General features: G+C 47.2%; 1 protein-coding gene across 2 annotated transcripts in view; it reads left to right on the top strand.

The window, feature by feature from the left end:
* Positions 1 to 24022, top strand: part of Dpp6 (dipeptidyl peptidase like 6) — a 659720-nt gene that overhangs the window by 558161 nt on the left and 77537 nt on the right. For both annotated transcript variants that reach the window (XM_052172969.1, XM_052172970.1), the window contains exons 9-10: positions 5624 to 5778; positions 8793 to 8890. In XM_052172969.1, the coding sequence (XP_052028929.1) occupies positions 5624 to 5778; positions 8793 to 8890 (253 nt within the window). The remainder of the gene's footprint in view (positions 1 to 5623; positions 5779 to 8792; positions 8891 to 24022) is intronic.

The raw sequence follows: 24022 nt of genomic DNA, 5'->3' as shown, positions 1-24022 counted from the left end.
TGTGTGTTTATATGTGTACTGAAATCACTCCCCCAGCAGAGCAAGGAAAAGAGGTTTTCCTGTTTCCTTGTTATTATCCCACTTTTTCAGGAAGGTTTGCTGTTTGTTTGCTTCCACGTAACAGGCTCATGGAATGATTTGTCTCAGTGAAATGGGGATTCTTCCCCTATCTGAAGATCTCTATTTTTGAAGCACATCTGGCTCGGGCCAATTGTACAGATGCCTCATTAGGAAAGGAATGCTGGAGAAAGTGTTCACAGAACAGGGCTGTTCATAGGATGCTATGCTGTCGGGGTTTTATCTGACCCGTATTTCCCTCTTAGTTTCTTACACTCAAGTGCTTCTTTCCTGAGCAACCAGAACACAGAAAAATGAAGACAACAAAGCAAAACAAACAAACAGAAAAACCCCACCAAAGGACAGTGTACAAAGGACAGAAGGGTAGGGGATGGCAAACTCTGCAATGCTGGGGTTGCAGGATCTGCATTGTGGAGTATCAGGATAGCCCCACCTCTGTGTGTGTTTTTGTGTGCAACTGCACAGGTGTGTATATGTGTGTGACATGCGTGTGTGTATGTTTGGAAGTCAGAGAGCACCCCTAGTGCTGTTTTTTAGGTGTCCCACCATCATTCTGAGATGAGACCCCTTGTCACCAAGTAGGCTTAACTGGCCGACTGGCCAGTGAGCCCCAGAGATCGGCCGGGCTTCAGCTCCCCAGCCCGGGAGTACAAGTGTGTGCCACCACCACCGCCGACTCGCTTAATTAATTCTTCTGGGTCAGGACCCAGGTGTGCTGCCTCCCGCAGTATCTCCAGCCCTAGAACATCTTTCTAGACGTTCCAGTCTTGCTGTGTGTGCGCTTGACAGTAGCTGGCATGTGCCCACCCATCCCCACATGTGCCCTCTGAGCCCCATGCCCTCCACACTCTGGCCCAGCTATTACTATTGGCAATCCAAAAGCACACACATACATGAACAACATAGTCTACTGCCACCCAGGCTCCTGCATTAAGTTGTCTGCCTAAGTTAAAGGGTGAAGTATCAATTTTGTACACGCTTTATTAACTAAATGTGTTCTTTGGCGATTTCGTACATTTGTAAACTGCATTCTGTCTGCCTCCACTCCATCCGTTCTCCCTTCCACCTGTGTTTCCACTCTGTCCTCTCTGTGGCTCCCTTTCCTGCTTCCTTTTTGCTCTGTGCTGTTCTGTGACTATGTTCTAACCAGGACTGTCTGTGTAGTCACTGGCTTTGAACTATTTTGGAGGTCACTGAGCTCACCATTTGGTACACAACTGACAAATGAAAGCAATGACTGTCCCTTCCCCAGAGTGCATCTGTTGCCCACCGCTTAGCAGGAGTGTGGGGATTCGCCCTCCTGCATGCACCATCTCTGAGCTTGAGTTCGCTGCTCCCTGGCCTTGGCAATGGAACTGACAGAGTGACACCATACTCGCTGTCTGGGTGTGACCTTGGCTGAGCTGTTTGGGCTAAAGCAGAGCGTTTCCTATCAGGCTGAGAACCAGTCTGACATGAGATGTGCGCAGTGAAGATGTCGGGGAGGGGGGGAAGAGAGCGAGAAAGGAGAGGATGGTCTGGTTTGCACAAGGCTGGCACCATGTCACCTGAGACCTGGGGAGGGTTCAGCAGGAAGGAGCAGAGCTGCCACCACTCCAGGGCTCTGCTGTGACTGTGCTTGGCTCTCTCTGCAGTGGCCAGTCACCTTTCTGCTGGGTTTGCCTGGGCTGTCTCTTCATGCATGAGGTGCCTCTGCTGCCTCCCCGGACGCTGGTCTCCTCCTTCTGCCCCAGCTCTGTCCTGCTAGGCCACCATAGGTGATCGTCAATAGATCCCTTCCAACCCAGCCCTGCAGTGCATTATGTTTAGAAGGTGGCTGCATTTTTCAGAGACCATCTGCAGGGACTCATTACTCACTCTGCCTTGTGAGCGCTCCTGCGGATCAGGTGACTCTGCATAAAGTCATTTTTGAATCACCTCATTCCAAACTCACACCTCAAAATCACTCTCTCTGTTGCTGCTGAAGACACAAAAAATTACAAGCCCTGACGCATGGTTTATGCTTTTCTCTTCCTCCTCCTCCTCCTCCTCTCCTCCTCTTCTTGCTCCTCCCCCTCCTCCTCCTCTCCTCTGACCCCTCCTCTTCTCCTCCTCTTCCTCTTCCTTTTCTTCATTCACTCACGAGTATGCTCAATCACCTCTGTGTCCTCAAGGGTACTAGAAATGCCCGGTGGAGCTGGACGAACACTGTGAGATCCCAACACAGCTAGAATGGTTGTCAAGGGGCTGCACTGATCCCTTTTACTTCATAGACGGGGGCTTAAAAAGAGACAGGCAGGCAGGTTATAGCTGAACCCTGGACTCCAGAACCCTGAGCTCCCTCTGATTGCCTCTGTGCACTAGCCTAGGCTGCCCTGGATGGGAAAAGTCACCTTGACACAAGATATGCATGTTCTGAGATCCCAGACGAGGCTGGAATCCCTGGAAAACTTGCCTGGGCAGTGGGGAGACAGGCTGCAGAAGCCAGTGGGAAAGAGCTCAAGGGGACAGGGCAGGGGGTGAGGGACAGGATGATGACACTTAGTGAATCTCATAATTTCTTCAGTGGGCCCAGGTCCCCAGGGAGGAGGAGGAGAGCTGTGCACCATCAGAAGGCCCCTTAGGGGTGTAGCCAGCTCTCAGACTCAGGAGCCCTCTGACTGTGAAATGCTTCATGAGCAGTAGTCGGGCTGGCACTGGAAAGATCTGAATCCTCCTAGTAAGCATTGACCCTACAATGAGTTCTGCATCCCAGGCCCTGAGACCAGTGCATCCCCCAACACATCTTCTTTCCCTCCGTGCCCATGTTGGCCTATAAACCCCAACTGTCTCAGCTTTCTCAGCTAAGTAGACACCCAATTTTTCTCCTGCCCGAGTCGGCTCTCTACTTCTCTAGAAACACAGAGCAAGTCAGGGTGACAGTGGCCTGCTGAATGAGTACACCCTGCCTGCACCACAGAGGGGACATTACTTTAAAGACAATCTAGAAGGGTGTCTTATCAATGTGAGTCTATTTCTGAACCAGAAAATGTCCCAGCGGCTGTGAATTCCCTGACTTGTATCACTTGGGCAGTATCTTCTCTGGATACATTAATAAGACACAATAGAGGCCAGGTAAAGCAGGGTGTGCCTGTCATCACAGCACTTGAGAGAGAGAGGCAGGAGGATAACTAGTTTAAGACCAATCTGAACTATATAGGCAAAGCCCTGTCTCAGAAATAAAACAACTGTAAACAAAGGTTAGATTTGTCTCCCTGAGTCTACAAAGTTCACCTCTGTCTAGATCTGATGAGTAGAGACAGATGCATGTGTGTCAGAAGAATGTTGGACACTTCTGATTGGACTCCCACGTCTATGTCTGTCCTGTGGAAGCATCCTCCTTCCTCTTCCGTGGAAGAGGAGTACATGGCCACCTCTCTATAGATTCACCTGTTGTCTAAGGCTGCGCCTCCCCATGGCTCGTTCCCTCCTCTGGCCTGTCTTCATGAGCGTGCCACTGTGTGAACTAGTTTTCTCTGGTGTTTTTTGTAAAGTCATATTGAAAGGACAGTCTACCTGGCTAGGGAGATAGGTTAGTCAGTAAAAAAACCTGAGTTCAGTAAGCACAATACACATGTAAGAAAAAGTCAGTATATCTGAGCATGGTGGTACACACCTTCAGACCCAGCATTCTGGGCAGAGGCTTGTGGGTCTTTGTGAACTGAAAGCCAGCCTAGTGTATCTAGAGTTCAGGACAGCCAGGGCTACATAGTGAGACACTGTCTTAAAAACAAAACAACAAAAAAAGGAAAACAAGCAAAAAAAAGCCAAGTATGCTTGCATATGCTTACAAATGCATACACTCCGGTTGTGTCATGCCCAGTGTTCTGAGGAACCTCCAGGCTGATTTCCAGAGTGGTTGTACCAGGTTACAATCCCACCAGCAGTGGAGGAGTGTTCCTCGTTCTCCACATCCTCCCCAGCAACTGCTGTCTCCTGAGTTTTTGATCTTAGCCATTCTGATTGGTGTGAGGTGAAATCTCAGGGTTGTTTTGATTTGCATTTCCCTGATGACTAAGGATGTTGAACATTTCTTTAGGTGTTTCTCAGCCATTTGATATTCCTCAGGTAAAAATTCTTTGTTTAGCTCTGTACCCCATTTTTAATAGTGTTATTTGGCTCTCTGGAGTCTAACTTCTTGAGTTCTTTGTATATCTTGGATATTAGCCCTCTGTCAGATGTAGGGTTGATAAAGATCTTTTCCCAATTTGTTGGTTGCTGTTTTGTCCTTTTGACAGTGTCCTTTGCCTTACAGAAACTTTGTAATTTTATGAGGTCCCATTATACCACTCCTGGGCATATATACACAGAGGATTCCCCAGAATGTAATAAGGATACATGCTCCACTATGTTCATAGCAGCCCTATTTATAATAGCCAGAAGCTGGAAAGAACCCAGATGTCCCTCAATGGAGAAAATGTAGTATATTTACACTATAAAATACTACTCAGATATTAAAAACAATGAATTCATGAAATTCTTAGGCAAATGGGCAGAACTGGAAAATATCATCCTAAGCGAGGTAACCCAATCACAAAAGAACACACATGATATGTACTCACTGATAAGTGGATATTATCCCAGAAGCTCAGAATACCCAAGAAACAATTCACATATCAAATGATGCCTAAGAAGAAGGAAGGAGAGGCCACTGGTCCTGGAAAGGCTCGATGCAGCACTGTTGGGGAATACCAGGACAGAGAAGCAGGAGGGAGTTGATTGGGGAACAGGGGGAGGGAAGAGGACTTATGGGACTTTCAGGGAGGGGAGATACAGGAAAGGGGAAATCATTTGAAATGTAAATAAAGAATATATCTAATAAAATAAATAAATAAAAAGATGATCATTTGAAAGAGAGAGCCTCACAAAGACAAATATTGCATGATTTCTCTCATAAAAAGATTCTAGAAAAAAAACACAAATGCTTACACTCCCAGAAAGATGGCAATAGAAAGATCCCTGGGGCTTGCTGGCCAGCCTACTTGGTGACTTCCAAGCCAAAGAGAGACCCTGTCTCAAAAAGCAAGGTGAATAGCATCTAAAGAAGGACACATGATGCTCCCCTCCTGCACACACACACACACACACACCACAGCATATGCATGCATACACCTACACACACATACAGCCACATGCACAGTAATCTTCAGCTGTGTAACAGACTAACTCAGAAGCAGAGGAAGGGCTTTGTAATATGTATCGGATATTTTCAAAAAAAGATAGCAAGTGAATGAGATAATTAAAATCCACTGATTGCACAGTTAGGAAGATGTAAAGCACTCCTTAGGTCCAGGGATCAAATTTGTACAAAAGTCAATTCACACAATCGGCATGTGTTTGACTGAGCTTCGGTTTTCTGTGTCGGGGTTCATGTGGAAGTCACACTTCTGAGCCCCATGGCAGGACTGAGCTGAACTGAGCCTAGGTAACAACAGACACACAGGCACAAGGTCTCTGCACTGTCCCCGCGGCCCCTGCATCTCCCCGGCATCAGCTTCTGCTCATTCTCTGCTCTGTTTTCCCACAGAGGAGATTCTGAAGAGCCACATCGCACATTGGTGGTCACCAGATGGCACCAGGCTGGCCTATGCCACCATCAACGACTCCCGGGTTCCACTGATGGAGCTGCCAACCTACACAGGCTCTGTCTACCCCACTGTGAAGCCCTACCACTATCCGAAGGTAAGCAAAGGGCAAGCTCGGGCAAACCCCAGGCACTCCCGAGCTCCTGGTTCCAATATTGGCAGATTCCTTTGCCAGAAGCACTATAAACGCTTATTATGTCACACTAAAGTCCTGTCTTTGTTGATGTGACAAAAATCCAGTGCTGCTGGCTCCTTAAAGCATGTAGCTTCAGAAGGTTGGAAGGACCTCCCTCTGTCCCCTGTCCCTGAGCATTGGCGAGGCTATGCTGTCCATAGTCACTGCTGGGTATGGGAGCTTGTGTCCCCTAATATCCATATGTTGAGACCACAAAACGGTGGGGCCCTTGAGAGGTGATCAGGCCATGAGTGAGGATCCTTAAAGATTGAGGTTAGTGTTATATGAAGGGGATCCCCCCCCCAGAGGACTCTCCCTTCCAGTCTAGCCACATGAGGAGGCAGTGAAAAGGCTCCATGTATGAGACCCAGGCCCTCACCAGACAGAATCGTCAGGAACCCTGGTCTTGGACTCCCACTCCAAAGCTGTGAGGTTTCCACCTCTGTTGTTTATAAGACAGCTGGTCATTGACATTTTGGTATGTGACCATAGAATACAGAGGCAGGCCTGAGCCAGTGGGACAGCAAGGAAGGGTGCAGTGGAGTGGGAGGGGCCTACAGACCTCATGTCTGCACCACATCTCAGCATCCAAGCACAAGGCAGGTCCTGATGCAGAGATTTCCATGACCCCCTCACCTGGAAGGAGGCCGGCATCTAGGAACTTGGATGCCGCTCCCAAGGTGCATGCAGCTGGATAACCTGCTTCCCGATGGCATCACCAGACTGCTTTAAGGCCAGTGGTCAAGCAGGCATGACTCCCTTACTGCTGGGCCCCTGGCAGTACCATCTTGCTTCTGCCAGAGAACATTTGAGCTGAGGTCTCCTGCCTTGTCTAAAAGCCAGCACTGCATGCCTCTGTGCTGTAAGAAGACAGACCGACCCGTGGAGGGCCCATAATGACAACAAAGGACACAGGCAGGCTCTACATGGTTCCCAACGCCATGGACCAGAGAAAGCAGTGAGTTTGGCTGTTCCAGCTGCCAAACAGAATATTGCAGACATGGGAAACTTTGACCATGGTAGTTTCCTCCCAGCTCTGTGTCCTTGCCACCACAGTGCATCCTCAAGGAGGCTTGCTGGCTGGAACTGGGATGTTGGTGATCCAGGTCCTGATGAGGCAAAACTAAAGTATTCTCAGGAGTCCCATTTTTAAAACAGGGTCTCAAATGTCCCATGCTGGATTGGAACTCTCCAATGTAGAGCTCCAATGTTAGCTGAGGATGACCTTGAACTTTTGACCCTCTACCTCCCAAATGCTGGGATTACAGGCGGACATCACCATACCTAGTTTATACAGTGCTGAAGATTTAGCACTGGTCTCTGTGTGTGTGCTAGGCAAGCACGATACCAATGGAGCCATGGCCCCACATTTTGTAGCCATTACTTCTTCACAAGGCAGATAATGAGAGCTCTTTATAATGACATCCTCTCTTTATAATGACAGTAAGGCCATCATTAAGCCCCACCCATATGACCTCATCTAACTATAATCACCACCTAAGAGCACATTCCCAGAGGCTACCCAGAGAAGGCAAGAGCTCCAGCACAGGGATTTGGGGAGTAGCCTTTGGGGAGTGTGGCCAGTGCCCACCAGGCTCCCAGGCTGGAGAAGCATGAGACCCTGAGGCCACAGTCTTGTCTCCGTTCCTCTCCTGGGACAGTCTTGTATGGATTTGCCATTGACTGGGTGTCTGTTTCCCTACCAGTCTCCACTGTAATATGAAGTCTGCTAGTTGGACTCAGTTGATTGCAGTGCATGAGACTAAGTCCACATCTGCCTAGCCCCTCCTTATCCCCGAATATACACAACACACACACACACACACCAGCCATACATATAAACACCAATTATACACACATGTGCACACATAAACATATATCCTAAACAAATGTAATCGACAACCCAGCCTCTATACTAGACTCCTTTATTTGGCAGTATGCTCTGGAACATGTGAGGAATTGGAACGTGCCATCTTACTCAACTCTTGGGCTTCCATGTTTTAATAAAAATTCCACCAACTCTGACTGACGGTTCCGGCTATTTCCCTCTTCTCTCCCACTCACAGTTGGAGACATACAGATAGCAGGCTGTTCCTTACTGTGAGACAGATTCCCTCTAACATAATTGTACAGAGGGAGTGAGGACATCAGGCTAGACCAGATCCAATGAGGCCACATTTCTCCCAGCCTCTTTCAGTCTAGAATTTGTTCTCCAGATCAAAAGGATGCCTGAATTGGTCAGGCAGGTCTGTGGCCCCTGATTGATGAAGACCCATCTGTGAGCTGTGACCTTGCAGACCAGTGTTCCGTAGCTCCTGTGCATGCTCCACACTTCGTGACGCTGTGCCTCTCCTGCCCTCCCCCACAGTTTCCTTCCCTTTCATGTGGCTGACTAAGTGTCCACTGACATTGGCAGACTCAGTGAACTGAATGGAATGGGAAGATGCCAAGACTCCTGGGAAGGGAGAGCTGGCCCAAAGATTTCTTTGCTTTTTAAAAATTCCATGGTTTAGGCTGGAGCATGAGGCCTAAAGTTTGAGCCCCATAAAAAAAAAAATCTGGGTGAGGTAGGACAGAGCTGTAATCCTCGTCCTGGGAGGCTAAGACAAAATCTCTGAGGCTGACTGATAAGCCAGCTGACCAGTGAAAGATGCTGTCAAAAAAAGTGGATGGGACCTAAAGACGCACGACACCCGGTGCTGTCCCCCAGCCTCCAGATGCATGCAAACTCACACATAATGTCACATGTGCACATGGTGTGCACACACATACATACAGTCACACACAGAAACACAACTGATCTGTCCTCAACGTAAGTTATAGTCTACAGTATCAATCTCCACAGAGTCTTCCAGAAGGGTGTGGCAAATCCATGGTGGACTCCAGGCCATTTCTCCCAGGCTGCTCCCTCACAACTCTGTCCCCTCGCTTTGCAGGCTGGCAGTGAAAACCCCAGCATCTCCCTCCATGTCATCGGCCTGAATGGACCCACCCACGACCTGGAGATGATGCCACCTGATGACCCTCGCATGAGGTTGGTGTCGCGTACCATTGCATTAGGAACAAATTCAGAAGGAAGCCATTACTGCAGCATCTCCACAATGGGCGCTCTTGTAGCATTGGCTAGACCCCGAGCACTTTGTTCTTCCAGCCTTCCTTACCAATATGTGGTTTATTTATCTGGGAAAAATAAAGGGGAAACACTAGGTAGCATATACTTTCATCTTTACCATACATTAGGGTGGAGAACCTGTTCTGTGAAAGGAAAGGTCCTCTGGAAAAGCATGTCTGGTCAGCCCCTGTCTCCGCTGGGACATTCACACAGCAGACAGATGATACCCAGGAATGGCCTGGTACATGAAAAGCCTGGAACCAAATTGCAGTAAGCGGCATCCCACTTTCAGGATTTAAGAGGACCTCTGGCTGACCAGCTCCTATAACACATGGATGGGTCCTGCTCTAAGAAGGCCAGGCCTCCCGGTGGGTGGCAGGCATGTGCTTCAGAGGACACGTGGAAAATCATGCTGGTCAATCGCTAGCAATATCAACTTCGTGTAGACTTTCCGGTTAAATCAGGGCAGCCAAGTGAGATCCCAGCTACGTGACATGATCTGAATATGAGCTTGGCCCTTACAGTCGAGCTATGTGGGGACTGATAGCATCTGGGGTCTAGGTCCTTGGCCACTGTACCTCTCTGGTGCGAACTGTGAGGGAGAGGAGTGCAGTACCCCAGGGCGCACACAGCTAAGGCCCTGCCCGTCTGTAAATGGACCTGTGTGAGCCACGAGCACCGGGGTGGAGACCCAGGAGGGGTCCAGGCCACACTTCGTCATCTAGTTAGCCTGGGACTTCATGTTTCAGTTACTTACAGATCTCCACATTATTAGAAGTTTCTGGCAGCTCCTGGAAGAACAAGTGCTTGACCCAGCTGCTCCAGCTCCTCCTGGGGAGGGTTCCCCACCACATGCCCATGCTCTGCTCTGCTCTTCCTGACACTGTCCCCTCTGTCCCCTGATGTGTAGTTAGTTCTCTTTTCCTGCAGTGGATCTCTAAGACAGCAGTGTTTCTTTGACATTAGTAGACTGAGCAACACGGTGGAACCCAGTAGAATTGTGCAGAGACCTTGGGTGCTTTGGGGTAGGGGAGGAAAAGATCGATATTCGGAGAGGTCCATAGCACCCCTCCCCTGCAGAATCCCCCCTGGGGGACTTTTAACCCTTCAGTGGAACTTGATGCCATGGTGCCCATGGAAGAAAATGGAGGCAAGCTGGGCTTGGAACCTGTGCTCTGTAAAAGGACAGCTTCTTCCTTTCTCTTCCTGCCCTGGACTGCTTTACCCTCTGCCAGACAGGGTAGGTACCCCAAGCTGGATCTCATAAAGCTGAACCAGGCAGTTTCCTAGGGCAGGATTCCTGTGACTCATCAGCAGACAGACCCCTCCGTGTGCACTGGCTGAGGAAGGCCAGGCAGTTTCCTGATATTCTTAGCTAAAATGAAACAGTTCAGGTTATCGCTCCTGAAGATCCCTCTATTCCGTCATTCCCTTCTCAGCCAACCTTGCCAAGCCTCCTGGGGCCTGGTCCAGCTAACGTGCTGAATTAATATGGAAAGTCACCTGGAAAATTCCAGCCATCTGTTTGAGTTAATTGGGAGTCTCGTTTAGTCAATTTGGTGACGCTGTTTCCACAGGCTTGATTAACTTCAAGGACAATGAAAAATTAGCTGCAGTAAGAATGTGAAGTTTGAATTCAGGCTTTCAGGTCTTCTGCTTGCTCAAATGTCTTAAATGTAGTAATGTGCTTCAAGAACAGCATAAATCTGTGACACACAGATGCCACTCACTACACCTACTGACTCTCTGTCACACTGCCTAGAGTATATTTGTTTTTAAGGCTTATTTATCTTTATTTTGTGTCTACAAGTATTTTGCCTGCATTTAGACATGTGTGCACACATGCACTCAATGCCTGCAGGAGCCAGAAGAGGGATTCAGATCCCCTGGAACTGGAGTTGCAGATGGTTGTGAGTCACCATGTGGCTGCTGGGAACCAAACTGAGGGGCTCCTGAAGATCAGCAAACACTCTTAGCCTCTGAGCCCTCCCTATGGTCCCAGTAGACATTTCTCTAAGATGCACATAGGGGAGCCAGTCCCACAACACCCAGAGGAAGCTCCACCCCAGGTGCTCTAACACTCCCCAGATCACAGTATCAGAGGTGAGGAGGACACAACATCTGTCCTAACACCAGGAATTACTGGGACCAGCAGTACCCAGGCATGCAGGAACTCTGCCAGACCAGTGGCACGGATTCCTCCCAGTCAGTCTAGGACAGTGCCCTGAGCACACCTTGGGCAAAAACTCTGCAGCCAGTCCCACAACACCCAGAGGAAGCACCACTCCCAGGTGCTTTTACATACCCAGGATCCCAGGAGTTTAGTCACACCAGGATCTCAGGGTCCCAGAGGCAGCTTGACTCCAAGAGACTCAGACACACTCAGGATCTCAGGATCACAGAATCACAGAATCATAGTATCACGAAGACAGCTTGACTCTGAGGAGTTCTGACACAAGCAGGATCACAGGAAGGACAGGCTCCAGTCAGACAGCAAGGGAAAGTAGCACTAGAGGAGGCAAGCATAAGAACATAAGCAACAAAAACCAAGGTTACTTGGCATCATCAGAACCCAATTCTCCCACCATAGCAAGTCCTGGATGCACCATCACACTGGAAAAAAAAAAAGCAAGATTCACAACTAAAATCACTTCTCATGATGATGATACAGGACGTTAAGAAGGACATAAATAACTTCCTTAAAGAAATACAGAAGAACACGGTTAAACAGCTAGAAGCCCTTAAAGAGGAAACACAAAAATCCCTTAAAGAATTACAAGGAAAACACAATCAAACAGGCAAAAGAAATGAACAAAGCCATCCAGGATCTAAAAATGGAACTAGAAACAATAAAGTGAGGCAACCCTGGAACTAGAAAACCTAGGAAAGAGATCAGGAATCATAGATGCAAGCATCACCAACAGAATACAAGAGATAGAAGAGAGTCTCAGGTGCAGAAAATACCATAGAAAACATTGACACCACAGCCAAAGAAAACACAAAAAGCAAAAAGCTCCTAACCCAAAACATACAGGAAATCCAAGACACAATGAGAAGACCAAACCTAAGGATAATAGGTATATAAGAGAGTGAAGATTCCCAACTTAAAGGGCCAGTAAATAGCTTCAGCAAAATTATAGAAGAAAACTTCCCTAACCTAAAGAAAGAGATGCCCATAAAGATACAAGAAGCCTACAGAACTCCGAATAGACAACAGGACCTATTTGGAGGAAAAGAAATTCCTCCTGTCACATAATAATCAAAACACCAAATTCACTAAAGAAAGAAAGAATATTAAAAGCAGTAAGGGAAAAAAGGCAGGCCTATCAAAATTACACAAGACTTCTGACCAGAGACTATGAAAGCTAAAAGATCCTGGGCAGATCTCATACATACTCTAAGAGAATGCCAGCCCAGGCTACTATACCCAGGAAAACTCTCAATTAACATAGACAGAGAAAACAAAATATTTAATGACAAAACCAAATTTACACAATATCTTTCCACAAATCCAGCCCTACAAAGGATAACAGATGGAAAACACCAACACAAGGAGGGAAACTACACCCTAGGAAAAGCAAGAAGGCATCTTTCAACAAACCCAAAAGAAAATAGCCACACAAACATAATTCCACCTCTAACAATAAAAATAATAGGAACAATCACTTTTCCTTAATATCTCTTAATATGAAAATTAATATTACCAACATATGCCAATTGATTGAAATTCAAAAATATGAGGAATTAGAAATTTGTTGGCTGTCACCACGTGGTCTCTCTAATTGGGTAACTGGAGAACTATGTCAAATATTGTACAATCCATATATACTTTCTGCTTGTTTGTACAGGACAGTGTCTTGCTGTATACCACATAATGGTCTTGAAATCATGCTTCTCCTATCTCAGCCTCTTTATTAGTAGGATTGTTTATTTGATTTTTTTACACTATGCTATGGTTTTCAGAACAGCTTACGTATTTCAAAATTATTTATACAGCCAAAAGAAATGTAGACAATTAATTTGGGAAGTGCCTTGTAAGAGAACAACAAAGAGTGAGAGTGAATGTTTGCCTTGATATTTATATTTATTATATCAATTTTGAAGAAGAGGACCTTATAAGTTACTCTTTCTGAGATGAATGCTTTTCAAAATCATCACAGCCAATAAACCACAGCCAATTACCCTCACCTAATGTCTATGCCACCCTCCAAGCAGAACCCTTGAAACAGTTGATGAATGACTTCATGGATAGTCCATCTTAATACACACACCATTTCTTAAATGAATGTAACCTGTTCCCTGTGGGCTGAGAATGACAATCACTCAAGTCAAATAGCTTTGACCATAGCAGGAAATCTGTATCCAAATAATTGTGTCTACAATTCATTCCTTAGTGCAGCAGAACTGTCAGCTCTTAGCTTAGGTACTATGAAGGTAAAATCCTTTGGTGATGTGAGGGACATTGAAGTTCAGTCTTATTACAATGAACTCCAATGTCTAAAAATTGTTATTTTGGGTTTGTACCACAGTAAGAGCCAAGATTTTAAGCTCTACTAAAACCAAAACAAGCAAACAAAATAAAAGATGCACATACTGATATTAGAGTGCAGTCTCGGTGTGAGCACAGCTGGTATTTGCCAGTCATTCAACCTGACTGTAAGAATTTAGTAATGAGTGAGCATGAAGTCTACAGTGTAGAGAGTGAGACAGAGATCAGGGTCACAGCCATGTCAATAACTGTGGGCCTGGGATGAATCATGAAAATGTGAGAAAAAAGATGCCATTTGCCCAGGTCGTAGGCTAGACCAGAATTTCTCAGCCTGGGCACATGTGAAATCTTGACCTTTTGAGTCTTGTAGGGCTCCCCTGTGCATCACAGAGTCCTGGCTCTGCCCTGGTCCCTCTCCACCCACCCTTACCAATGGCTGGAAGAGGCTTCCGACTTCAACCAAGCTCCTTACAGATAAGCCCTTACATGAAATGAGGTTCCCTGACAACAGACTAGACTCAGTTCTGTGGTCTCAGACATTGCCAGCCTCCCTTGATGATTCTCTCCTCTGTAAAAGGGAGGAAATTTCCCATTGCAGAAGTGTGTAGTGTAGGCATAAATTTCTTGCAGCCTACTTTTAATAAGGGTTCAACCTCTGCTCTAGCCCACCACCCAGCAGAGATAGCAGAAGAGAAAAGTTATTGGGATATGGGGGAAGGGGACCTGTTAGCAATAGTTCTTTGGAAGCGAGCTCAATCTTCTTTCTCAGCAGTTCAGTCCTGTAGCAAACACCAAATACAACTTAGCAGCTGCAGACCAGGCCTTTAGGCAGGAAGACATCACATACAAGCCAGCAACTTCAGCCCAGTCCTCTCAGCAGACAGATACCATGCACGAGCCAACAGGTATAGTTTAATCTTAAGGAGACTGGAAAGCTCACCAGCCAGCCTAGGCAAGGTTGTAGAAGAGGTAAGCTGCCACAGGAACCTCATGAGCAGTTCTTGAGCAAGTTTCTCTCAATGACAGCATTGCCACAAGTTGAGTTCAGCAATGCTATGTAAGGTGAACCAATGCATACATGTTATTAAGCACCAATACATATGTTTTGTTAGAGTGAGGCAGAGCAAACCAAACCAATCATCATCGCTCTTGCTCCTACTGTCTGTGAGGTCATGTTTACATTCCTTCATCACACATCCTCTCACATGTCTGATATATCAAAATATCCTTTCACTTGTGTCTGCTTCAGGAAAACAGTCTTTTCTGTGTCTGCTTTAGCAAGACATCCTGTGTGCCCCAGAGAAAAAACATCATTTGACATAATTGACTTTCCAAAGAAACTAGTAGTCTTCTGAGTTTTTGTCAAACTCTAGGAGGTGGAGCAGGGAACGCAGGCCTGGCCCACAGAGCCCTCAGTCTCCTGACTGGGAGTATTCTCTGCAAGCCACAGCTCTCCCCTCAAGAGTCCCCTACTTGCAAACGAAGTTCATGTTTATATTCTGACTGGCTGCTTAACATCACCACTGGGTGTTGTCAATTAAGCAATCAAACTGTGAGTCTCAGGCGAGACAAGGACTTGAGTTGCAGATTTAACTCTAGAGTTAACAAAGGATGCAAGAATGTATCCAGACGGGACCAGATGCCATTCAAGGAGCTTCTATCTAGAGATAGGTTGGCAGACATGTGGCACTGAACTTGCTGCTCCCGCTGCTTCAGCAGGCAGAGTCCACAAGAGTCCTCTGCAGTAGCAGGGTCAAAAGCAGTCAACACACGAAGGGACACTCATTATAATTTTGCAAGGACTCATTCGCCTCTACAGGAGGGCTGGATGAAGTCGCCTACCATTTCCAATTGGCCTCAGAAACTGAGCGGTCTTTAGCAAGCTGGAAAGTCTGATCCCTTCCTGCACTCAGGTCTCGAAGCTTCCCCATGCCAGCCTAGGCTGCTGTGCCTTCACCTTGAACAGCTGGGTCACGTCCTTGACTGCAGCAAGCATGTGTTCCTCCCTACTCACCCTTCCCCTTGCCCACCAGCATGCCCCATAGCCTATCCGCTGAGTCTCCAAACAGTAGCTACAGTGACATTTAAACCACAGGTGTCATGAGGCCCCTGCTTAGAGCCTCTGTGGGTCCCTCCTCACAGGGGAAGGACAGCGTCTATAACAGATCATCACTCAAACCTTCTACTTGACCGATCATTCCAGCATGCCCCAACATCCCTCACTACCCCCCCCCCCCCATCTCCAGAAAGCCCTTTCTGAGAGCTCGGGGTTACTTGCTCTCCTCTTTAGAACCAGGAGGGACACTGGCTTTGCTTTATTGATTTGTCACAGTTTCTGACACACCTGCAATGTGGAGGGGGTAAGACTGGGATGTACACACACACACACACACACACACCATTTGTAAGTCTGTACTACCATTCTGTAGTAGGAAATGGTATGTTAGTTCAGGATACATTTGACTAATAAGTAAGTTAATTTAATATTAGAACCAAAGTAACTGTTTCTATAGAAATTTGAGGATAGACTTCTTCATTTGTCCTGAGCATGGAGACTAACATTTAAGCATTAGACATTGGCAGCAACCCCTCCATTAAGGAAAGTGAAATAAGGGGGCTGGAAAGGGGGTCCAGTGGTTAGGGGTGCTTGCTGTTCTCACAGAGGACAAGGAATTTGGTTCCAAGCATGTCCATTGGGCAGCTCACAATGGCCTGTGACTCCAGTCCCAGGGGATTCTGTCACCTTCTTCTGGTCTCCATAGGCAGCTCTACACATGTGGCATACATACACAGAAACACAAAATAACAAGTTAAAAAGTAATACTTGAACTTTAGAAGGTGAAATGAGACCTGCCTCATGTAGAGTGTAAAGGGAACTTTTTCAAGTGCCTCAAGGAACAGTGAGCTGGGCCTGTGGATAAAGACACTTGCAGCCAAGGCTCGGCTGCGAACTTGACCGAAGTTTGATCCAGAAACAACTCACCAGCATTGTCTTCTGACCTCCACACATGCACACAGACAATTTTAAGAAATTTTAATGCCCTTGAAAATGTAGGAAGAAATAGCCAAGAATCTTGGAAGTGCAGGCCTATGTCAGCAGGCACTACATTCAAGCAGGAGGGCCTACAGTCAGCAGGAGGGCCTACAGTCAGCAGGAAGACCTACAGTCAGCAGGAGGACCTACAGTCAGCAGGCAGGCCTACAATCAGCAGGCAGGCCTACAGTCAGCAAGAGGACCTACAGTCAGCAGGCAGGCTTACAGTCAGCAAGAGGACCTACAGCCAGCAGGAGGACTTACAGTAAGCAGGCAGGCCTACAGTCAGCAGGAAGACCTACAGTCAGCAGGTAGGCCTACAGTCAGCAGGCAGACCTACAGTCAGCAGGTAGGCCTACAGTCAGCAGGCAGGCCTACAGTCAGCAGGAAGACCTACAGTCAGCAGGCAGGCCTACAGTCAGCAGGAAGGCCTACAGTCAGCAGGAGGACCTACAGTTAGCAGGAGGAACTACTGCCTACTGTAGTCAGTAGGCAGGCATAGGACAAAGAAAGACAGCAGACACTGTCAGTTTCCCTGACACATATCTGTTCTTTGCCTCCCCCCAGCCCGACTTCCTTGTTACTATATGACACTGCCAACCCTTCCATGTGGCTCCCAGGCCCTCAGTTTTTCTATATGCCATGAACTGTGTTAGGCTTTAGGCTAATGAAGATCCTCCGTGAGAGTACACAGTCCCCAAAGCTGTGACAGCCTCCTCCTGTGGGCTGTGAAGAGGTGGGGCAGGAGCCAAGTGCAGAGTGAGAGGATGCAGTGGAAGTGTTGGGAGCACCTCATAAACACATCAGGAGCCTGCCAGCATCAGAGGCATCTTGGGAAATGTGTAAAGGAGAACCGAGAACAGCCCTATGGTGTACATAATTCATTCAAGCACTCCATACACACAAAAATAGATAAATGAATAGATAGATAGATAGATAGATAGATAGATAGATAGATAGATAAATCTTTTTGGGTGGTTTCAAGACAGGGTTTCTCTGTGTAGCCCTGGCTGTCCTAGAACTCACTCTGTAGACCAGGCTGGCCTCGAACTCAGAAATCCGCCTGCCTCTGCCTCCCAAGTGCTGGGATTAAAGGCGTGCGCCACCACCGCCTGGCAAATAAATCTTTTAACTTATAATTTTTTAAACATGGTTATACATTTGGATCTGGATGTAGATAGAAATAAGGCGACACATAGAGACATGGCTGTATTGTAGTTACAAGTGTAGATATAGATGCCTGTTCTCTCCATTTCCCCTAGAGCCATGTAGAGAGTGTGAATGTGTGTGTGTGTGTGTGTGTGTGTGTGTGTGTGTGTGTGTGTGTGTACAGAGGGAGTGCTGAGCAACTGTTTCCTGGCTGCTGAGACTGTCAAGTCTTCGCTCCCACCAGCTCCTCGTCTGCATGTAGCACCCATGGCACAGCCTATGCCAACACATGTGTGAAACTCAGCCACAGTGCCACACAGTGGGTCCTGGCTACCCAGGAAGCTCTCCTGGATGATGGGAGTGACAGTCATTCCAGGCTGAGGAGTGAGAAACCTTTGCCCCATAGATTCACTGCAAAGGACGTTACAGAGTCACTACCAATGACTGGGTTAGGCTCCTTCAGTAGTTAAAATGCCTAGCTCATCAGAGTTGGAAACTGGAGTCTCAGAAGTGTGGTTAGATGCATTTCCGGGGAAAAATGGGGAACATCTAATGCTCAGTGCTGTAACTCAGGTGTCAGGGCACCTGGAGCACCCTGAGGATGTTGTCAGGAGACAGTAGTGAGTGATGGGCTCTTGGTAAGTCTGAAAATAGAGTAACCAAAGCAGCGTTGACATCTGGGAATGTCAGCAGCATTCTGAACAAGTTTCTCCAGACCATGTCACAAGGCTGGTGAGTCTATTGATGGTAAATGGAAAGGGCTTAAGTGACAGCTAGCTTCTCCCCCGAGCCACAGCTAGCAAACCAGGACTCTGGTTGGAGTACATCCGTAAGGAGGCAGGACTTGACAGACTCTGGCCTGTAGTGTGTTTTCAAGTGCTTGCATGCATGGAGGTGTGGGGGAGTGGGTGTACACCTGCTGACTGCCAAAAGGTCAGTATTTGTTTTGGTCTCCCTACCATCTTCCCATCTCAAGGGTCCTGATGTTTCTAGGGCTTCTAAAAATTCCTCACATCTCTCACACCTCCTCCCATGACTCAGACACCAAAAACAAGAAAGTGGGTGACCACTAATGGGACCCCTGGTCCTTTACAGGGCCAGGCCTGGGTCTCTAAAACCAGAGTCCATCGCCCCCTGAGCTCCTTTCTGGCCCTCAGCTTCCTTTGGAAGCAGAAGTTCCCTCCTCCCCATCCTGCTCAGATTCTCACAGTCAGGAGATCTATTCAGAGGGCTTGCTGTCAGCCTGATACTGCTTGGTGATGACAGCAGGTTTGTTCATGGGCTTGCAGTCTCTTCCTGTGTCTCCAGGAAAGTGGTCCTGGAGCTTTGCCTTCTGAGCTGAGGACCAAGGGTGCCACTGGCTCTTCCATTCCCATGAACTCTCCATTCTGGCTATATGAGTCCTGATAAAGAACAACCCAACATGTCAATGTCCTCCTAGAGCCCCTATGCCTGGAGAAGAGGAATCCTAGGAATCCACAGCTTCAGAAGAAGGTTGTCATCTCAGGGGTAATGTCCCCATAAGCTGAGAGATCTGCTGTCTCAGTACAAAGTCACACTGGAGTCTTCAGTCAAAGGAGAACCAACAGTAGATGACTATCTTCTACAAAAGCGACTCAGGGAGCCAGAGTTGACTCTGTGGTTAAGAAAACTTGCTTCTCTTCCAGAGGACCCAAGTTCAATTCCCAGCATCCACATGACAACTCACAGTCATCTTTAATTCCAATCCCAGAGGATCTGGTGCTCTCTTCTGGCCTTCATGGGCATTGCATGCATGGTGCATAGACATGCATGCAGGCAAAACACCCATACATATAAAATAAAGAATTTTAAGTGAAGGAAATACTCTCATATAGAAAGAATGCTGCAGTCTTGGGAGTCAGTGAGCAAATGACATCAGAAACAAGAAAGGTTTCCTCTGTGAGACAAGGGCCTACAGAGGTCACAGCATCATAAACATGTTGCGTGAGCTAGGGAAACAGATTATAGGCTCTGAGAAGGTCTGCAAGTGCTCAGTCACTAAAGTAGGCAGGTCCTGCTTTTCCATGCATGCTTGGGTTATGATAAGAGGCTCTTATACAGAGGGTCTTGATAAAGTCTAACACAGAGGTAGTGAGCAGGCACTGTGAACACTGAGTCAGCCACAGGGGAACACTAACCTAAGATCAGGCTTGGAAGGTATACATTTAGTGGAAGGATCCCAGGAGGTCAGAGTTAGCGACTTCCCAGTGGCCAGAATAGAAATAGACAGGGTGGTATCAAGATGGAGCTGAACAGAAGATCTGGGGTCATGGCCAGAATGGAGGAAACAGAAAGAGAGAAAATCCAAACACCAGGCTTTCCCCTACCATCCTCATAGAGGGAAGATGTGAAAGGCACATGAGAGCACGTGTCTATAGGCTAGTCACACAGCCCAGCATGACCAAGATAGTCTAGATGTTTCCTTGGCAACAAGATGGTGTCGTGAAGCTGGTGCCAGGCTAAGCATGAGCGATGTCCTCTCTGGGAGGCTCAGTGATCACTTCTTCCTTCTTCCACCTGTACCTCAGAAGTCACTCTCTGTGTTCCTCATCTGTGACAGAAGGACCTGAGTCCTTGAGACTCTGAGTCCACAGGGTTCAGAAATTCTCCTGATATGTTAAAGACTCTACCCTCAAGGGCTAACAGTTTCTGTGTTGAGGCATTGTGTTGAAAGGCACAGCTGTGAACATGCATTTCTTTGTCCCTCTATCTATCCATGCCTGTGCTCCAGAAGAGAAAAGACAACCCTCAAATGAACTTAATTCCCCATTATTACAAAGTTTACGAATAAGTGATCTGGATCAGTACACCCTAGGAAGCTATGATGACTGTGACCTAGAACATTTGAGTGCTCTGTTATCCTAGTACTTAAAATACAGGTGGGATGTGTTCTAACTGGATCACAAGGGCAAAGAGAGACAGATAGAACAAGCCACCAACTTGGGACCTTAGTTTGATAGAGGACTGTCACAGAAAGAGAGTCACAGAAATAAATATCACCTCTTTCTCCCTTCCCTTTAGCCTCTTGACAGTGCCCCTATAGGGCAACCAGAACTTCCCCATGCCATCTGTCTTAGTTACATTAGCATTTAATTGGAGGCTTGCTTGCAGTTTCAGAGAGCTAGTCTGTGAAGATCATGGTGGGATATGTGGCAGCAGGCAAGCAGGCATGGCTCTGGAGCAGCAGCTGAGAGCCCACATCTGATGCAAAAGCTGCAAGCAGAGAAAGAAAGTATCTCTTGGCATGAGCTTTTAAAATCTCAAAGCCCACCCTCTGTGACACACCTCCTCCAACAAGGCCACACCTCCTATTACTCTCTAAATACTCTACCTACTAGAACCAAACACTCAAATATATAAGCATGGGGGGGGCTCATTCAAAGAACCACACCATCCATACAGGTGAGCTCCCCACCCCAACACAGAGCAGAATGAAGGAGGCAAAGGGCACCTGCAGGGAGACATAGGAAACACCCAGCATGCCCTCATATGACACCAGTAATTTGCCTAGGAAATGCCTAATACATATTGATGGGCAGTGGATTAATATGAAGCCTGTGTGCATAGATGTGTGATAGGTAGACAGATAGATAGATAGATAGATAGATAGATAGATAGATAGATAGATAGATAGAGTTGTAGGAATTAGAATAGGTGAGTGCGGGGGTGGATGGATGGGTAGAGTGGGGTGGGATGGGTGGATGGATACATGCATGGATGCATGGGTGGGTGGATGGATGGATAGATGGGTGGGTAGAGTGTGGTAGGATGGGTAGAGTAGGGTAGACAGAGTGGTTAGGTGGATGGATGGATGGATGGATGGATGGATGGGTAGAATGTGGTAGGATGGGTGGAGTAGGGTAGGGAGGGTGGTTAGGTGGGTGGGTGGGTGGATGGATGGATGGATTGGTGGGTAGATGGATGGATGGATGGATGGGTGGATGGATGGATGGATTGATGAATGGATGGATGGATGGATGGTTGGATGGATTGGTGGGTAGATGGATGGATGGATGGATGGATGGGTGGATGGATGGATGGATGGGTGGATGGATGGATGGATGGATGTATAGATGGATGAATGGATGGATAGATGGATGGATGGATGGATGGATGGATGGATGGATGGATGGATGGATGGAAGGATGGATGGATGGGTGGGTGACTGGACAGAGAGACATTGTGATAAACACATAGGCTTTGACTACACTAAACTAGCATACACAGAGGGCTTCCATAAAAATGACTCTGCCACTCCTCCTCAATGGATGCTTTCACTGCTGTATCGTTAACTGTTGAATACAGAGCCCACAACTGCAAAGTGTACTCTCTGTGACATCAGCTCATCACACACCCTGACAGCTAGCCCTACAGTATATCTAGTCCTTCTGATAGAAAAATAAAAGTGTTTCATTCTTGGTCCTCAGTGATAGAGAAAGTATGGTGAGGCATTGAATAGCCATCTGTCTGAATGCACCATGTCTCTGTTTTCTGCAGTGCACTCAGCCTGCACAGATAGTTACGTGGACTCTAGGAAGACCCACACAAGCCTGTGAACCTTTCTGCAGGTAGCATTGTGCTCAAAGCTGCCCTCTACTAAAGCACATCCTCTTAAAAACAAATCCCTTGCCAAGTGGTGGTGGTGCGCACCTTTAACCCCAGCACTTGGGAGGCAGAGGCAAGTGGATGTCTATGAGTTCAGGCAGCGTGGAACAAAAGAAGTTCCAGGACAGCCAGGGCTATACAGAGGAATTCTGTCTCAAAAAATAAATCCCCTCACAGCATGTTCTGTCCCAGCTTGAGGCATGGAACATCATCATTGCTTTAAGATGCTGGAGTTAAATGTCAGCTCCTTGTGTCATAGATCCATATGTCCCCTTTCCCCTTTATTACCATGGGCTGTCAGAGCCTGTGCCAGAACCAGAAACACCAAAACATGACATGGCACATTAATCACTATGAGAGAGGCCATGCCCATTCATATTTTATGGCAAACAAGTGGGCTAATCAAAAATCCGTCCACTGCTCACCAGCAAATGTCCCCTTGCTCTGATCTGAAGGCATCTCCTTAGCCAAAGTGTAAGTGCCCCTCCCACACGCCCTCAGACAGAGCCTGCTCCTGTCTGGAGCTGGAGTTAAAGGCCTGCTCATCCAGCTTCCGTCCACCTCCTGCCCCTGAGTGCGTGAATTATTAAAGCAGGACCCTGCTTTCCACAGAAACTGCCCTGAGTACTGTGTTAACGACTCGAGTGGACATCATCCTTTAGGATAGAAAGACCATCAGAAACCTTTCCACTCGGCCCAGTGGGACGATTCCTGCAAGGGGAGGAGATGAGGCAGGAACTGCTCTGCCATTGATGAGGCAGTGACATGAAAACCCTCTCTCAACATTCACAGTGCATCTGTGAAGCGGGCTTCGAGGAGCACTCAGGGCTGGTGGGATGGCTCTGCAGGGAACAGCACTTGGTGCCCTTCCTGAGGACCCAAGTTCCAACCCCAGACCCACATGGCAGCTCACAATCATTTGTAACTCTAGTTCCAGGGGACTAACACCTTCTTCTAGCCTCTGCGGGCACCAGGCAAAACACATAAAATAAAATAAAATAAAAGTGTGCTCTCAAGGAATTTGGAAATTTACCTGAAGGAGAGGAAACTTCAAATAATGTTGATAACAAATTCAACAAAGCTGTTTTTGTCAAAAGAATAAGAAACATTCCACACTGTATCCAGTTTGTCCAGAATATTTAATGAGATAAGGATTCACCAAACAAGTTACTTCGGAAACGTATGCACCTGTTACTACATCCAAACAAACAGTCAGTATGGATGGGACTGCTGCGAGTCAAACAGAGTCAGAAAACTGAAAAGAGCATTGTTCACAAGAATCATAGCTTCCTGTTCCTTTGTGACTGTGATATCGATGTCACATACGCACAACACTCGCATGCCTCTCTGCCTCGGCGTCCTGCAGGCACGCCAGATGCTCCATCCTTCCTGTGCCAGGGCCACCCCAGCTCCCTCAGAAGGCTTACACTTCCCATCTTGCTTTTTCTTCTTCCTGATGCCTCCCAATTTCTCTACATTCCGCAGCACTGCATCAGTCTAGCAAAGCATCTGCTCTTCAAAGGACACCGACTAGGGGATGGACTAGAGATAGAGACCTATAGTTTGATGAAAATTCCACCCATTTATACCATATATTTTGTTATATCCATCCACCAGTATCTCCCTCCAACTTCCCATCACGCCCTAATTCCACATCTTCCTTTCTTGGTGTTTCTGATAACCCCTGAATCTGATTAGTGCTGTACAGACACGCAAGCATTTGTGGCTATGCACCAGGGCGTGAGCTACCTACTAA

Source organism: Apodemus sylvaticus, chromosome 2, assembly GCF_947179515.1.
Source record: "Apodemus sylvaticus chromosome 2, mApoSyl1.1, whole genome shotgun sequence".
In the NCBI taxonomy this organism is placed as follows: Eukaryota; Metazoa; Chordata; class Mammalia; order Rodentia; family Muridae; genus Apodemus; species Apodemus sylvaticus.
The sequence above is the reverse complement of the archived record's forward strand: the minus strand, read 5'-3'. Positions and strand labels throughout refer to the sequence as shown.